Source organism: Trichechus manatus, unplaced genomic scaffold, assembly GCF_000243295.1.
Source record: "Trichechus manatus latirostris isolate Lorelei unplaced genomic scaffold, TriManLat1.0 scaffold00123, whole genome shotgun sequence".
Taxonomy (NCBI): domain Eukaryota; kingdom Metazoa; phylum Chordata; class Mammalia; order Sirenia; family Trichechidae; genus Trichechus; species Trichechus manatus.
Genome location: NW_004444059.1, coordinates 85,997 through 104,812, shown reverse-complemented (window position 1 = coordinate 104,812; position 18,816 = coordinate 85,997). Strand labels below are relative to the sequence as shown.

At 41.6% G+C, this 18,816-nt stretch overlaps 1 protein-coding gene and 1 pseudogene across 1 annotated transcript; both read left to right on the top strand.

Annotated features, from left to right (window-relative positions):
• The first annotated feature begins 640 nt into the window (after positions 1-640).
• Positions 641-9,258, top strand: CUNH12orf54 (chromosome unknown C12orf54 homolog). Its single transcript, XM_023738871.1, has 6 exons — positions 641-718; positions 1,220-1,258; positions 4,024-4,056; positions 6,123-6,147; positions 7,859-7,907; positions 9,109-9,258. Exons 1-6 carry the CDS (start codon positions 641-643, stop codon positions 9,248-9,250), a joined length of 366 nt encoding a protein of 121 aa, XP_023594639.1. The 3' UTR covers positions 9,251-9,258.
• Positions 9,259-14,248: 4,990 nt separating this feature from the next.
• Positions 14,249-15,916, top strand: LOC101354705 (glutamate dehydrogenase 1, mitochondrial-like; annotated as a pseudogene).
• Positions 15,917-18,816: the final 2,900 nt, after the last annotated feature.

Sequence of the window (18,816 nt, the reverse complement as noted above, 5' to 3'; positions counted from 1 at the left end):
CCATCACTTCCATTCCTCTGTGTTCTAGAGTTGTCAAAGGGCTATTACAAAGCAAAGATACTGGGAAGATGAGGCCACAAGTCCCAGCAGGGATAACAGAAGTGAGAGGGTAGGCTTTTGCTATCCTTCCTGCATTTTTAGTATAGAAATTACAAGAATTCTTCCTAGAAGTTGTAGGATAGAGGTCAGTCAGGGGAGGCCCTTGGCTTATGTCTTAGTTTCTTAGAGCTGCTATAATGAAAATATCACAAGTGTGTGGCTTTAACAAACAGAAATTTATTTTCTCATAGTTTAGGAGGCTAGAAGTCTGAATTCAGGGCACCAGCTTGAGGGAAAGGCTTTCTCTTGCTGTTGGCTCTGGGGGAAGGTCCTTGACTCTTTTTACTTTCTATTACTCAGTTGATTCACAATCTTCACGTGGCATGGAATCTATTTCCCCAATCTGTGCTTGCTTGCTTCTGTGCCTAATCTGCTCTTTTATATCTCAAAAGTGATTGCCTTAAAACACACCCTACACTAGTATGGTCTCATCAATATAACAAAGAAAACCCTATTCTCAAATGGGATTATATCCACAAGTATAGGGGTTAGGATTTACAACAGATATTTTGGGGGGACACAAGTCAATCCATAACAACTTATGTTCCCTGTAACTCATCAGGTTTATATCATCCTTCTTTCCACCAGCAAATCCCAGGAAGATACAATGAGACCTCAGGTGGGTAAGAAATTCAAATACACTGGTTCCTTTGGGCTCCTGGTTCCTGGGGAGAGGGGAGAAGAGACAATGACCAGGCAGAAAAGCTGCCTGACAAGGGCTATATCTTGGAGGGCAAGGGACTTTGTAGATTGAGGTGCTCTTGACTGGTTGATGGGCCATTGTCTAATAAGACCAGGTAACACCTCCAATATCACTACCACACTAGATGACTTCAGGGGTAGACAGCCTATGCAGGCATTGATAAGTGTGGGTAAGCATTTGGGTTTGATTGGGACCTGTCACCCACCACATAGATCATGAGAAGACCGGGAGATGTGGGTTGGAAAATGACTCAGCAGGACAGAGGGAGACTTTGGGCCACAATGGGGTGATTGGAGATGCCTATCTTGATTCCAAAAAAATGTATCCTACCAAGTATTCCACCAATTCCATGATGTGTCAGTTCAGTTCTGGAGGAGTCAGGGTAACATTCTCAAATTTTGTTTCTTACTTCAATAGGAAATTCATCTATCAATCACTGAAACCCTATGGGAACAGGTGAGTACAGACGGGTCATCTCTGACACCTGAGGGCAAGTACTGAGAAAGTCATGTACTTTAACTTTTATATGAAAAATTTGTAATTTTTTAATGAAAATTTAAGATCCGAACTCCATTTCTGAGCAGAAAGAAAGTTATTCTGCCCCCTGAGCTGCTCAAATTGGCTAACATTTGATTGTGGTCCTTGATTCCTGCATCATAAAACGTAATAATTTTCTGAAAGGTTTGGGCCCTTCAGAATGAATTAGCCTCAAAATAAACCTCTAAAAAAACTGAATGAATCAACCTGATGAGTTGAGGATTTAGTTTTTTCATTTGAATGCCAAATTGATTCCATAAAAAGTGATTAATTTTAGTATAATTGCTAGTGAGCTATTGTTTCTGAAAGTAACATGCCAACCGGTCACATTGCTCTGGAGGTCTTGCATGGAACATGATTGAGAGCCTGTCATTAGCATACAGAAGAATTGTCCCCCCCCCCCCATGGCTGTGGCTGGAGGGCATAGGTCAAGACATTAAAATTGGATTAAATCTTTAAATATAATTTCAGTAGCTAGAACACTATACTGCCTTGTATGATTTAGAACAGGAATTTGCTTTGTTACAAGGATGTTTATACCTGTTCTGATTTTCTTTAGAGATTTCAATCAAGATTCTGAAGGAACATAAAACTCAGATTCTCTCTGTGAATTCAAAGGCTGACAATTTTTTTTTAATGTTTCAAAATATCTTACATAATCCCAAATCTACAGACTATTATTTAAAGGAGAATAATCGCTAACAGTAGAAAAGTATGCCTAGAGCTTTCTTGTTCTTTATTAGATTTAAGAGACACAGATCTGTTATTTGTTAGAAAGTTCTAAAGTGTTGACAGCAAAAAAAAAAAATAACAATAATGAGTTTATACTTTGGGTATGAAGAAGAATTGCCCTTTCTGTGACTAGGAAAAAGACTATTTTGATTCTATCTCAAGGGAGCTATACCTTAGGAATTAGATGAAATTGTTTAGTCTAAATTGGTTTAAAGAGATCCAGTAAATAAAAAATATACTCTTTTGTGGAATATCATTTCATCAGATATTTTATAGTGAATGAAACAGTTGAGTCTTGTCGAGAGAGTCTTGAGATCTGAAAACTGAGGTGAAAGTTAGAAATAGACTTATCAGGTCACCAATGGGAATCTGCGTCTTCAGTCTTCTAACTGAAGCTATGCAATGAGTAGGAAGTCTCAGAATCTATATTATTAGCCCCTTTAAAAAAGTACTTAAAGTAGACTTAAATTTAATGAATTCATGAGTAGCATTTTCTAATTCTATAAAAACTTTTGCCTTGTTCACTTTGATAAAATATCTTTGATTTCCTAGCCGTCTGAAAATGACAAGGTGGCCAACCTTCAAACATGTAAATAGCAGGTTTCACTTTATATTTGAATGGTATGTGAGTGCAGAAGCTGGTTATGCCCATAACAGAGCCAGAGAAAACTGCTGTATACTAGAACACAGACATTTCATTGGAGTTTCTAAAAGCCTTCACACAAATATCAGCAATTTCAACTTCAATATTCTATTTGCATGTACATTTAAACTCTTGGATAGAAACAAGAAATGAGAGAGAATTGATCAGTTTTGAACCTGTAAGTTTCCCGTATGGAGCTGAGCAGGAAAAAACTGTTTGTTAAATCAATGACTATGGCTTTTTGATTGAAAGTGAGTAAATTCTTCATAGCTTCTGTTGCCAGCCCCCACTGAACAATATTATACGAAACGACTAGTGCAACAAATTTTTTTTAATTCTCTGTGATTCAGTGATTCCTCCTGGAAGTGTTACCGAAAGAAATAATCTTCTTAATTAAAATGCTGTGAATTAGCACAATTATTTTATTTTCTTACTATTACTGTATTAGCTAAAGGGTAAGTTGATTATGCAGGGATCAGAATATCATTCTGTTGGAAAACAGTAAATAATGGGATACCTATGATATAGCAAGGGGTGAATTTGGAGCTGAGAAGCAATAAATTGGTAATTGGCACAGTCTACCCATTTGGCTACTCAACTTCTGTATTGCACCCTTATACACACATTGAAACTCCTGAATACCAACAAAACAACTCTATATTTCCACCAAATAAGATATAACTGTTTGTCTTAAAGTAAAGTTCTCATCCTTTCCCCAAAGTAATGCAACACAGAGTTTCACCAGTCACTATATCCATCTGTGGCTGGGTCGTATTTAGTGCTAATAAAAAACTGCCAAAGCTTCCAAAGTGATCATACCATTTTACACTTCCTCCAACAATATATGAGAGTTCCAGTTGCTCTATATTCTCACCAACATTTGGTAATGTCCTTCTATGTATTATAATCTAAATACAGATATATGTTGATTTTAATAGCTATACTTAGCTTCAAAAAAGGTCCAATTATACAAACAAAATATAATAATGGATTTCACTATATGCTCCTTTTACTAACTTTTCCTGTATTTTACCCATTTACCACGTGGAGAAATGGTGGCCTAGAAATATATGTAGAGTGGAAGTCAATGAGATTTATTGCTGGAGCTAGAAGGCTATAGTCTCCTGGCATTCATACTCTACAGTTTAGCTACTGGGGTATTAGGTAACTCAATTCTATATATAAAATACCCTTGTAAAGGCATTCATACTCTACAGTTTAGCGACTGGAACTCAATTCTATATATAAAATCCCCTTGTAAACTATAAAGTGATAATACATAACATTTTCTATTTTTGTGTTCTATCAGGTGCTGATGGCTTTTAAGGATATACAAAAGGAGGTGAGATTATATTCCAATTCTCTAAACTCCCTGGCCTCGCCACCAGCCCTTGCTCCCATTTTCCTAAATACCTTAATGAGACTCTGCTCAAGGTTTTAGCTTCATTTCTTTATCTAGTGATTTCCCCATTTAAAGGGTAGCATTGACTTGTCAGAAGAGGCAGCTAAGGCAAAAAAGATGCTTAACAATTCCCTTGTGGGAAACATAATAACAGAAAGAAAATTCTATCTGTCAGAGCTTTTCTCAGCAAGAATACTCTATGTGGTTGTATGGAACACTGATAAGTGACTGAGTTAGTGGGTCCCCAAGTGACTTGTTAAATTGCTTTATCAGGAGAGTGTGTCTATTAACCATAGGAAAGTGCGAATTAGAAGTTAGAGCCCCCTGAGTCTCTGCTCTTTCTCCATGCAGATTTCAGCCTCTTTTCTAAACAAACATTGATCAAATATTTTAAAAATATAGTCAAACATGCACTATATCATTGGCCTATCCCAGACACCAAGTTATTTAGTTTTCCCGTGGAGCTGGTATGTCTCAGTCCTTCAAGCCCACAGTCCCATCTTATTGTCTTGCTGTCTGTTACAGTGTGAGCAACTGGCACTATCTACGCAATTCTTTATCAACAGACTATTTACAAAAGCTATAAACATAAAAAAAGGCGAAATTTAGGACACGTACAAGTGGTATAAAATCAGGGCAAATGAGACACTTCTTTACAAATTTTCTTAAATTTTTTCCTTTGAATACAGATATAATTTTGCTAAAATTAGAATCTAAATGTAATATGAGCCTTGTGTGGTCTTAGAAACAGTAGCTGTCTCTTCCTACTTGGGGAAGGATGACGGGCAAAGGGATTGAGAAGGCATTGAAAATAAACTTCCTCTGTCTCACTATCTGGACCACTTTTGGCCTCTGAACTGAGCCCCCTTCTATAGTCTTAGAAGCCTTATCTGTGTAACCTGCTATGTCTAGGCCTTACTCTAGAGCAGGTTACAGCAGTCTTTGCCTCTTCCTGGCTGCAGGTAAAAGGGGGCAGTGGATAGAGATCAGAGCCTTACATTTTCATTCAGGTTTTGCTTCTAGGTTGGGGTACCTCCACTCTGATCCAAACTTTAATCCTCTAAGGCCTGGGGCTCCTCCAGGCAGGACTTGGGCTAGTAGGAGGAGGAGGTTTATGTGTAAGTGGGACTTATGTGTGTTGACTCCATCTTCTCAGGGCTTATACATGAAGTTAACAGGCATGTCTGACATGCCCTGTGCTGAAGCTTTCTTCTGGTGCTTCCTCATGGAGTCAGACACAACCCTTGCCCTCACAGATCCCTCAGGCTGGTGCGGACAAAACAGACATCTAGTCACAGACATATAGGGGCAATTTTTGCACCTAAATGCTAAGGGAAGAAAATCAACCAAAGGACCAGTAGGGAAAGGAAGAATTAGAATGAATTAGAATGTACTTTCTTGCTGTTAGGCAAACCTAAGATGCAGTCCTAGAGTATTCTTACTCAGAAAGACCATCTTGCCTGTTCTGTGAACTCAGGGGCCCAAAGTGTATAATCAGTAGCTATTTACTCTGGGATGAGTTAGAAAGATTCTTTTAAAGTTCTTCATAACAACAGAGAACCTCTGGAGACTCCGTTAGGAGTATGAAAGGGGCCAGAAAACGGACAGCTGAAAGGCAGGAAAGAACAAAAGAGGAAAGGCCATAGTATCAGTAGCTATGATTATAAGTAATGAATTGTGTCTTCTACCCCTAGAGCTCACCCATTGCCTTTAAGTGGATTCCAACTCATGGTGATCCCATGTGCTTGCTATTTATTCACCACTCAACAAACATTTACTGAGCATATGCTATATGCAAAACATTATGTTAAGTAGTTTGGTGTGAGGATACAAAGTCAACACAAATTCTGCTTTTGGGAAACTTAGAATTTACTCCCATTCTGAAGAAGCCTATTTTTCCCAAATAGACATTTCTTCATTTGACCAAGTCTATAGCTAGTATACTGAAGGTTCAGAGGAGAACAGCCCCCTGAGTCTCTGACTCTCTGAATCTCATTATTTTTCAGCTGCAGGAAGACGCTCAGATCCGAGGTAAAAGAGCAGTATTCTAAGGTTTGGATAAGCCAAGAGTGGTGGGAGAGAACAAGAAGGAGTTCACCCCAAAGTCTTCTTAGGATCTTCAATCTGACTTAGAACTGGAATCCAGGTTCTCTTTTCCTTTCCTCCTTCAGCCAAGCTGGGCATTGGCTTTCCTTGAAGCCTCCATGAGCACTTCTAGTCTCTCGTCTATTCAGCACAGTTGCCTTGATAAAGATGAAAAGGCTTTTCTCTCTTGGGATGGCTGTTTGGCTGTTGAGGGCCTGAGGACACCCTCATTCCTCAGTCAGACATGGGTTTTTTCGTAGAGGGGAGACAAAAAGCACAGAGGTGAGCAGCTTTCCAGCTCTGCTGTAAGGGCTTAGCAACATTGGTATGGGGATGGAGTGGTAGGGAGGTCACAGTGGAATGATTTTTTAGGGTGGTCAAGTTACAGTTCTCAGATGCCCAGATGCAAATTCTAGTGTTTCATAAAAATACTCAAAATACCCAAGAGCCTGGCGTTATAGCATAAAATCCATATTTGGAGCTCTTTCCTTTACCCACCCAAAAAGGAACTTAGAAATCAGAGTATTTCAAACTTTCATGTGTATACAAGTCACCTGGGCCCTTGTTAAAAAGCAGATTCTGATTTGGTAGGTCTCGGGCAGGTCTCAATATTCTGAGATTCCGTATGTCTAACAAGCTCCCATGTGGTACTGCTGCTGGTTCATGGATCATACTCTGAGTATCAAGAATCTAAATGACTGAGTGCAAAGAAAGATCCTCTAATGTTCGAATGAAATAAGCTTTAATATAGAGACTTCTAAACCGCATTAAATGTTGAGAAGACTTCAAATATAGGTATAGGAGGAAGGGGGAAAAGGAAATCCAAAGGAGATTCTGTCTACTCTGAGAATTAGAATCACTCAATGCTTTTCTAGTCCTCCCACTAAAAAAACGAAAAAAGAAAAAAAAGGTCCATAAGTGTCCTAACCTTCTTGGAGATCTTTAAATACAAAGTCAGTTCAGAGAAGGACCCCCTTTGATCTTTGATCTTTCTCTAAGCCTCAGCATTCACCTTCACTCCAGACCGATAAGGATTTATGGCCTTGCCAAGTCCACTGTGAGCTACAGATGAAAATTTCTTGGATGCTGATCCTCTGTGGGTCTACGGTCAAAAGGCCAACCTTAGCTCCTCTTGAAGGATACTCTCCTTAAACCAAGGAAGCCTGATTTCCAAAGAAGTCACTGCAGAATCCTATAAACACCCAGCCTGATGACACAGGCTATAAAAATATAGGTTTAGAATCCTATCTGTTCCTGTTACTTATCTGCTTCCTGTGATTGTGAGAGGAGGGAAATTCAGAGTGAGATGAGAATTCAAGTCTCATTGTACCCATTTTCCATAGAAAAAACAGAAACAAGAAGAAACCAGGGACCTGTTCCAGTGGCAGTGCCCTAAAGCTCAAGTATTTAGGTTACTCCTAAATGCCCAGCACTGGCTGAACAGAGGTCAGATGGCCATAATTCACTACACTTTGCAGGTGGCCAAATGTCTGATGCCATATTCTGCAACTGCCTCTCTGGCAGGCTTAGCAAACCACAAGTTATGGCCCCTTGCACTCTAACTGGCTATATTCCAAACTAGGGATGTGAGGTTGATTCTTAGGGAAACATTTCCAGATCCCTGTAGCAGGATGACTCATTCTTGTGTCTACCTCAGGTATGAGCAATTGCTCCAAGACACCCATGTCATCTGCATCCAGGATTGGGTAAGTAGGCCTCTTCTGATAGTCCCCAAGGGAGATATAATCCCCCTGGACATAGGTGTGGTGGACAAGAATATAGCTAGCTCTGAGCCTTGAGCCTTCTGAAGCCTGTACTTACCACACACAGCTCTTCACAAAGGGGCAGGAGGTGGCCCCCACCACTCTCAACTAATCCTTAACTACAGAGCCAGAGTCTCCTCCTCAATCCTCAGACCCCATCAGAAATCTCTGGAATCTCAGGACCAGTCTTCGATCTCAATATATCACATTTTGGGAGATTCTCTTCATTCGACTTAGGGAATACAGAACATAGAAAAAAATGACAAATAGGAAAGGAAAGCCATGAAGAAAGGGTATAGAGTCAGGAACTTGTTAGTCTAAGAAAAGAAGGCCAAAAAAATTAATAAAAGCTAGGAGTCCAAATGCCCCAACATTGGGAGATAGTCTATTTCTTCTCCATAAGAACAACACTAAGGGGAAAAGATCAGGCTACTTCATCAGGGATTTAATTTAGACTTTAAGAATTACTTTCCAATAGTGACAACTGAGAAACAGAGAATTGGGTAGTCAAGAAAGATGATAGCAGCATGCCCTGCGGAGGGCTTTAAAATAGATACGAATTTTTTCATCAGTTTGACATCTTTCAGATATGGTCCTACCTGAAACAGGAAATGGAGAAGATGAACCCTCTAGGTTCCTGTTTGAACAGAATTTGTCCCTGTGCTGTTGGTCTCAGATAGTTGGCCATAATAAAATTTTAAAAAATGCCTCTTAGAGATAGATCATTATGCTTTAATTTGCTCAGTGCTGAAAATGGGAAATAGCTGATAAGTGATCTCCTATTTACCTAAATTCCGAACATAATTATTGTAAACCTTTACATATGAGGAGCACTTTCAGTTGGTTAAAGTCCTTTTGGATTTATGATCTTACTTAATTTTAACATTCTTCTGAGGAAAGCTGGAGGAATTTTCCTGATGAAAAACTAAGCTCTGTTAGGTTATGCCACTTTGTCTCCTAGCACCCAGCAAGTGCTCTTTCCCATGGGCCACATTATCATCAAAGAATTCCAACTCCCAGAGCCAGTGATGCCCATTCCCTGGAGGAGTAATGAAATCCCAAGAACAGTGGAGGCTAGGGATGGGGCTTAAGGGGTGGAATATCTCTCCCTTATACATCCACAACCTCTTCTTATTTGGTGCAGAAGTATCAGGCCTCCAGTTTCCTGGATGACCCCGAAATTGAGACAATCACTGTCCAGCAGTAGAGAGCAGCCCTCAGGAGGCTCTGCCCATGGCTTAAGGACCCAACTCTCCAAACAGTTGGCTTGTGACCCTGGACCCTAACTCTATAATCAAGGAAGCAGTCCTCTTCAGCTTCTGTCAGGTGTCTCACCCAAGTGATCTTTCTCCCGAGCTCCACCCTGCCCACCCTTGCTGTAGTCAGGAACCCAGGCCTCATGGGTCCTTGCTCCAACATGGCAAAGCAGCACTCCACCAAAAGGGTGAAAGGGTGAGGTCAGGGCCAAGCCAGGCTCTTTTGGTCTTGTTATCAAGACAGAGTCAAACAGTGTATCAGATGTGGATAGTTCTGTATAAGGAGGAGAGTTCAGCAATCAAGGAGAGACAATCATGGAATAGAGAGATGGAAAGGTGGAAAGTTTAAAATCACACTAAGGAATACAAGTCCCATAATTCCCTCCTAGAAAGTTATATAGAAACTGACGTTCTCTTTGGGGCTTAATTCAGAATCAAGAGTCAAAAACAGTAGGTCCAAAATGGACTCTATTGTCAGGGTTTTTGTTAATTAAAGTATTTGAGGGTACTTCCTCAAAGGAACTGCTTAAGTCACAGGCTATTTCCTCAACTCTTTTAACTCCCCTGCTCCTTACACTCACCTGACATCTATTCCCACATGGAGGGGAAGACTGTCTCAGATGTTCACCCTGTAGCATAGCCTATGCTAGTCACACCCTCTATATGAGCCTGTCTATGGTTCACTGGGAATTCCTTATCGGACAGAATGTGAGTGATGGGGGGTGGAGAAGATTGGGTTCATCTTCAGGTTTCTAAGTACAGTGACTCTATGTATTTTCTTGAATAGTCCCCTTTCAAATATTTTATCCTGTTTGTCCATAAATCATCAAAGTACACAAAATATCCCAACATTTGGCAACTATATTACATCTTCCTAATTCCCTCATGAACCCAAAAAAATACATACGCTCACAAAACCTCTGTCATCACTCAAAACCCAGTTTTGGTTCAGAAATTAAGGCCGTAAGCTTCCTTTCTCTTACGTAAAACATAGACATCAAGTGGAGAATAGCAGAGATCTGGAGTGGATCATAGAATGAGAGAAGATATTCTACAACCAATGGATCTCCTCCTTCAGATTGTGTTGGATATCTTGTGGGGGGCCACATGAGGGTAGATGCATTGCCATAAGGACTGCTTTTACGTTTAGTACCTTCTGCTTAGTCAACTATCTAGCAGAGAGGAGAATAAAATTTCTTTTATTTCCATACATGTGACCGTGACATCTTGGGCATAGCTTCAGTTGCCTAAAAAAGGAGATATTAGGCAAACATCATCACTGAACCCAGAAAAGGGCGTTGGCGCCCATGGATGAAGATGCCAGGGTCTATGCTTACAACTGGGAACTTGGAGATGAGTGAAACCCAAGCATACCACAATTGCCAAGCAAAGAAACCATCAAACATCTGATGAAATAAATGCGTAGTGCCATGCAAGACATTTGCCCTATTGGTTTTTACTGTGGTATGGGATATAGTGATAGAATGGGCAAGTATGGTATTGCATTTGGTTCAGAGGGCAGCACTGTAGATTAGAAGACATGAATTATAAGGTCACAAACTCACACTGACTTTGCCCAAGTTATTCTGCCTTGTGGGCCTCAGTTTCCTCTCCTGTAAAATACGGAAGCAGAACTGGAAAATGCTGAAGGTTCCTTTCAGTTCTAATATTCTGTGATCTAGATGATCTCATATTCTACCATTCCAACATAGCTGTCCTGTAGCCTGTAAAAAGGCCACTTAGTTAAAATTATTTCCTACAAGAAAAGTGACTACTTACGAAATTTGTCAAAGACAATGATCTTTGCACATATAAATGCACATATTACATGGTAGGGAAGGTATCTCCTTTCTAAACAAAATCTAACAAGTGAGCATAACATATTAAATATATTTAACCCCAGGAGTGAGGATTTGTTGCAACACTAGTAAAATAATAAACAATTCTAACAATAAACTTAAGTTTTAAAAAATCACATTATTATCTTATTAGATCATATTGTTAAAATACAATTTTAACATTTATTAAAATACAATTTTTTTGTTAAGACTTTATAAAAGTAATAGAGAATTTTTTCACGTGATAAACAGGCAACTTAATTATCGGAGTCCCGTTGAAAACAGAAACTAGACAAAGATACCTTCTATTTCATGCTAATTCAACAAGATTAAGCCTAGCAGAAACTGACAGCTAGAGACTGAGAGCCTGAGCCAAAGTTTTGGCAGTCTCATGGGCGTGTGGACACAAAACTTGAAGTTCAGGGTTATCAAGGCAGCCAGGATTTGTCGGGCCAAGATCCCAAAAAGAAGGAAAATGCTTTAATGTGAGCCCAATAGTCTGTATCAGTTTTCCAAATGAGATATTTGCCATTTTCTAAGTAGCCCACAGCAGGATAAGAAGCTGAGCGGACAGTGGTGTCTTAAGAGGATGAGAAGCCAAGCAGATCCAAATTAAAATTAGGAGTTTAGGGTCCACCAAGAATAGGAGGCTGGTAGTAACTTGACGCTTTTAGTTAAGACCATGGAAGGGCATGGAAAAGCTACACCCTAGGAGTAAGATTAACAAGAAATAGACCAGTCTTTGAAACACGTTTTAAAACAGCTCAATCTCAGATTGGATTAAGGTGACCTGCTTCTACCCTAACAGCCCACATAAGGCAAAAGCCATTCTTCTCTGGAGTAACATAACAACAGTCAGAGTCTCAATTTTATTTCTACAATTTTTCATTGTACAATTTTTGACACTCAATTTTTTTTAAAGAGTCAGGTATTCCTGAAGACATAACCAAATGACCAAAAACCAAGGAAGAAAAAAAAGACGATAGAAACGGACCTACGGGCAATCCGGTTATTGGAGTTATTAGACATGCATTTAAATTAACTTTGAGTAATGTATTCAAGAAAATAGATGGCAAAATGAAAAACTAGAATAAAAAAATGTAAATTCTAGAACTGAAAAGTATAATAATTGAAATTAAGCAGAAAAAAGATTAATAAACTAGAATGTAGGTCAATAGGAAATAGCAATACTAAAATACAAAGACAAAAAAGATGGAAAATACAGAATAAAAGAATAAAAATCTAGGAAACGGTTTAAAAAAATGCTAACATATGTGCATTTTGAGTCTGAAAAAGAAAACAGACAAAATGGGACAAAGCAATGTAATTTAATATGAAAATCTGGTTAAAAAAGTTGAAAATTGCAACAGCAAAAAGGTAACATTACTGTGATACAGAGAGAGTAATTATAAGAAGTAGCTACCATCTTTAAAAAAAACAAACCAAACCCATTGCCATCGAGTGGATTCCGACTCATAGCAACCCTATAGTACAGAGTAAAAGTGCCCCATAGGGTTTCCAAAGAGCAGCTGGTAGATTCGAACTACTGATCTTTGGTTAGCAGCCATAGGGGCTACCATCCTTAGAGCTAGGAAAGCAAAGAGAAGATGTTGAGTCATCAACAACTAGAAGTTTGCAGGAGAGGGCCCCTGAACTGGGACTCAAATCCCTGAAGGAGAGTGCTGCCCATCTGTGCTGGTATCTCAGGGGCTTGGATAAGGGGTCTTGTGGAACTGGGCAGGAGCTCTGGTGGCACAGTGGTTAAAGTGCTCCACTGCGAACCGAAAGGTCAGCAGTTTGAAAGCACCAAGGGCTCCACAGGAGAAAGATATGGCAGTCTGTTTCGCTAGAGATTTACAGCCTTGGTAACCGTAAGGGGGTTGCTATGAGTCAAAATATACTTGATGGCAGTGAGGTGGGTGGAACTGGAAGGGGAGCTTTCTGGCTGCTGCTGATTTGTCTGAGAGGGCACGATGAGACTAGTTTGGGGAGTGCTGAGTAAAAGCTGGAAAGTGGAACCCTAGCTATTGCTGGAGTGAACCTGACAGAAACAAGAAAGTAGTCTCCCTGTAGTGCCAGAACCTAAGAGGGGTCAGCTGGCAAAGAAGAAGTATACTTTCCAGATTCTGCCCATCACAAAGCTAAAGGTGATTTGGAGGTAAGAGAGAGTAGCTTGACAACTAGCACAGCTATAAGCCCCCGACAGGATATATGTAAATGAAATCACACCTAGGCATTTTGTAATAAATTACCAAAAACCAAAGACAAAGAGAAAAAAAATTAAAACAGTCTGAGACAAAAGACCTTTAAACTGTACAGCACCACCTTTAGACAGGTAACTGTGGCCCCTGGCCTAAATGGCCAGTCATTCTCTGCAGGGTAAGGATCTTGCAAAGTCTAGATGATATACCACAGCCAGTACATTCTACAAATCGTGCTTCAAATATCTGAGACTTCAGAATTCCTTGCCCAAACAGCTTGAAGTCCAGTTCCAGGTCTCACAGCCCTCTTTCCACAGGAGTGTGCACACAGAGGCCGGATCAGCGTTCACAGAGCTTGATCATGTGCACTGGATTATTTAAGCATGCAAAGCTCATGAGACGCACAAGGGTAGGAGAAAAAAAAGAGTGACGTAGGATCATGGGCCTCCATTTATATTTTTAATTGGGCAAAAAGTCGGCGTAGGCCTGCCTTCAAAGGAGCAATCATTAGACTGAAAACTGATTTCTCACGAGAAATGATGGCAGCTTAAGACAATGGGTTGATATTTTGAAAATGCTGATAGAAAATAAATGCAAACTGGAGTTCTAGGCCCACGAAGTACACTTACAAAATGAAGGAGAAGCTCCTCCCCGGCATGTGCTTTCACCAGAGATGCGGCAGCGAGGTAGTCGGGGTCGAAGTGGAAGCGGAGGCGGAGGCAGACGTCCCACTCCGTTAGGCGCTGTGCCCCAGTGTCCCGCGTTGCCCAGCCCTGCCTTTTGCAGGCGTCGTTCGGCAGCAACACCCACCCATAGACAGGCGGTTCCTGCTGGTTAGGAGGCGAGCGCCAGGAGGTGCGACGACAGCCTGGAAGGCAGGAGGCTGAGGTTTGAAAAGGATAGCCGGGCCCTTCCCAAGGGCCTCTGAATGCACTTCTCCTGTGACCCGCACGCACCTTCTCCGCCGTGATGCCTTTGCCTCTGCGGCCATGTACCGCTGCCTGTGCTAAGCGGAGCTGCTGGCCAGGGCCAGGCCTAGGCCCGTTGCCTTGGCCTCGGCGGCGGCCAATTCAGCAGCGCTTATGGGCCGGACCCGCTGGCAGGCCGCCACTGTCCAACAGTTGGGGTCCAGGCCACCTGCCCAGCGACACTACAACGAGGCGGCCACGGATTGTGAGAACCCTAACTTTTCCAAGATGGTAGAGGGCTTCTTCGACTGTGGCTTAAGCATCGTGGAAGACAAGCTAATGGAGTTCATCAAGACCCAGGACAGTGAGGAGCAGAAGTGGAAACGGGTGCGCGGGATCCTGCGAATCATCATGCCCTGCAACCAAGTGCTGAGCCTCTCCTTCCCCATTTGGCTCCCAGCGGTTCCTGGGAGGTCATTTGAGCCCAGCACTGTCAGCATTGCACTCCTTCCAAGGGTGGTATCCGTCCGTTGTAGTGCAAATGTGAGTGTAGATAAGTAAAAGCTTTGGCTGCTCTGATGACGTATAAATGTGCTGTGGTTGATGTGCCATTTGGGGGTGCTAAAGCTGGTATTAAGATCAATCCCAAGAACTACACTGATAATGAATTGGAGAAGATTACAAGGAGGTTCACTATGGAACTAGCAAAGAAGGGCTTTATTCGTCCTGGTGTTGATGTGCTTGACCCAGACATGGGCACTGGTGAGCGTGAGATGTCCTGGATTGCTGACACCTATGCCAGCACCATAGGGTACTATGATATTAATTCACATGCCTGTGTTACAGGTAAACCCATCAGTCAGGGTGGTATCCATGGACATACCTCTGCTACTGGCCACAGTGTTTTCCTTGGTATTGAAAACTTTATCAATGAAACTTCTTACATGAACATTTTAGGGTTGACATCAGGGCTTCAGAATAAAACATTTATTGTTCAGGGATTTGGTAATGTGGGCCATTGTACTATGAGATATTTACATCGTTCTGGTGCTAAATGTGTTGGTGTTAGTGACTCTCATGGGAGCATATGGAATTGAGATGGTGTTGATCCAAAGGAACTGGAGGATTTCAAATTGCAACATGGATCAGTCATGGGTTTCCCCAAGGCAAAGCCCTATGAAGGAAGCATCTTGGAAGCTGAGTGTGTCATACTGATTCTTGCTGCCAGTGAGAAGCAGTTGACCAAATTCAGTGCACACGAAGTCAAAGCCAAGATCATTGCTGAAGGTGCCAATGGACTGACTACTCCAGAAGCTCATAAGATTTTCCTGGCAAAGAACATTCTGGTAATTCCTGATGTCTACATAAATGCTGGAAAAGTGACAGTATCTTACTTTGAGTGGCTGAAGAATATAAATCATGTCAGCTATGGCGGTTTGATTTTCGAATATGAAAGAGATTCTAACTACCACTTGCTCAGATCTGTTAAAAGAGAGTTTAGAAAGAACATTTGGAAGGCTCGGTGGAACTATTCCCATTGTACCCACAGCAGGTTTCCGAGAGAGAATATCGGGTGCATCTGAGAAAGACATAGTGCACTCTGGCTTAGCTTATACTATGGAGTATTCTGCCAGGCAAATCATGAGCACGGCCAAGAAGTATAACCTGGGAATGGATATGGCAATGGCTGCCTATGTCATTGAGAAAATCTTCAGGGTGTACAACGAAGCTGGTTTGACCTTCAAGTAGATGGATCATATGAATCATAGCTAACTTCTTCACTACCCTCTTCACTTGAAATTTCTGCAAACCTATCACAAGTTTACAAGTAACCACAAGAATCTTTCTCTCCTGACTTATATAATGGATACCATTCTCAACAAGTCAGTCCAAACTAGACCTTTAAGAAGAGTGAAATTAAGGTTAGGAGATCATACACAAGCTTCTGAGTGTGAAAGTTGAAATTGCCTATGCCAGAAGGCCATTTAGGTATTTGGCCTTTTAATGAAAAATCTCTTCCATCTGGCTATGCTGCCTTGCTCCATGGCTGCTTCCCAACACATCAGTTACCTGTTGTTTGAGGTGAGCACTTGTTCTCCAAGAACAGTCACTTGATTGCATTCTTTTGCTGTGACCAAGTCTGTGATGTGCTATAACTTTGACACATATGAAAGTGAGTGTATGGCACTTTCAGAAGGTGGCGTGTTCTAAAAGTGAATTGTTGTTATTTTACATTAGCAAATTTTACAAGCTGCAAACAAAAATAAAATGTTTCTCTTTATGCATTTCATTCTTTTAGAATAAGTGCATGCCACTGTAATAGAATTTTTTTTAATCACTTAACATGCCTAACCTTGACTCAAGCAGTGAATGCCTATAAACATAATTTAAAAAAGCTAGTACTTTTTATTTTTTATTGTGCTTTAGGTGAAAGTTGCAGAGCAAGTTAGTTTCTCATTAAACAGTTGATACGCAAATTGTTTTGTGACATTGGTTGCCAACCCTGTGATGTGTCAACATTCTTCCCCTTCTCCACCTTGGGTTCCCTGTTTCCGTTCGTCCATTTTTCCTGCCTTCTTGCTTTTGGGCTGGTGTGCACATTAGTCTCACATACATGATTGAACTACGAAGCATTTCCTCGCGTGCATTATTATTGGCCCTATAGACCTGTCTAATCTTTGGCTGAAGGGTGAACCTCAGGAGTGACTTCAGTACTGAGCTAAAAGGGTGCCTGGGGGCTATACTCTCAAGGTTTCTGCAGTCTCTGTTAGACCAGCAAGCCTGGTCTTTTTTTTTGTGAATTTAAATTTTGTTCTACATTTTCTCCCACTCTGTCCGGTACCCTCTATTGTTATCCCTGCCAGAGCAGTCGATGGTGGCAACTGGGTGCCATCTAGTAGTTCTGGGCTCAGTCTGGTGGAATTTGTGGTAGCTGTGGTCCATGAGTCCTTTGGACTAATCTTTCCCTTGTGTCTCTGGTTTTCTTCATTCTCCCTTGCTCCAGCTGGGATGGGACCAGTAGTTGTATCTTAGATGGCCGCTCGCAGGCTTTTAAGACCCCAGACACTACTCACCACAGTCAGATGTAGAACATTTTCTTTATAAACGAAGTTACGCCAGTTGAGCTAGATGTGCCCTGAGACCATGGTCCCCAGCCCTCAGCCCAGTAGCTCAGTCACTCAGGGCATTTGGATGTATGTGTCAAGCTTCTGTGACTTCTCCCTGGTCAAGTTGTGCTGACTTCCCCAGTATTGTGTACTGTCTTACCCTTTACCAAAGTTACAAGCCAGTAAGGTAACTCCCTTCTTTGCCTGTTGATCCAGAGGTATAAGGAGCCCAAAGTGGCCAGGTGGCATTCTTACCTTCCAGTTCAATGGAATCAGTGATGTGTCTCCAGGTGGGAGCATTCCTCCCTTTGGAACTAAGATCTCTAGACTGGCAGAGCATAAGGTTGGAGGGACAGGAAATAAAAACCTTGCAAGTGGGTCATTAGGGGTAATAGTGAGTGGTGCCACTCCCATTTCCACCCTTTGATTCCTGATCCCATGAATCCTGGCTATGGGAGAAACAGCACCATATATTCGATGCTGGTTTAGAGCATATACAGCCTCCTGGAGAACATTGCTCCAACTCTGCAAGGCATTGCCACCTAGCTGGCACTGTAATTGTGTCTTTAGAAAGCCATTCCATCCTTCTATCAAGCCAGCTGCTTCAGGATAATGGGAAACATGGTAAGACCAGTGAATTCCATGAGCATCAGCCCATTGTGCACTTCATTTGCTCTGAAGTGAGTCCCTTGATCCAAGGCGATGGTATGTGGGATATCATGACGGTGGATAAGGCATTCTGTAAGTCCATGGATGGTAGTTTTGGCAGAAGCAAATCCATATCCAGAGTGTCTTTTCCAGTAAGAACAAAATGCTGCCCTTTCCATGATGGAAGCGGTCCAGTGTAATGAACCTGCCACCAGGTTGCTGGCTGATCACCTCTAGGAATGGTGCCATAACCGGGACTAAGTGTTGGTCTCTGCTGCTCGCAGATTGGGCACTCAGCACTGGCTGTAGCCAAGTTGGCTTTGGTGAGTGGAAGTGCATGTTGCTGCGCCCATGCATAACCTCCATCCCTACAACCATGACCACTTTGTTCATGAGCCCATTGAGCAATGATTGGAGTGACTGGGGAAAGAGGATGACTGGTTTCCACAGAATGCATCATCATATCCATTTGACTGTTAAAATCATCCTCTGCTGAGGTCACCCTTTGGTGAGCATCCACGTGAGACACAAATATCTTCACTTCTTTGGCTCATTCAGTGATGTCTATCCACATACCTTTTCCCCATACCTCCTTGTCTCCAATTTTCCAATCATGTTCCTTCCGAGTCCCTAACAATCCAGCCAAACCATTGGCCACAGCCCATGAATCAGTATATAATTGGACACCTGACCATTTCTCCTTCCAGGCAAAGTGAACACCGAGGTGCACTGCTTGAAGTTCTGCCCAATGAGAGGTTTTTACTTCATCACTGTCCTTCAGGGAGGTCCCAGTGGTGCCTGCATATTGCACAGAACCATTTGTAAACCGGGCACAAATTTGCTCTTAGTCAACTGATCATAAGGAACTCCTCATGAGGTCTTAGGTACAGACTG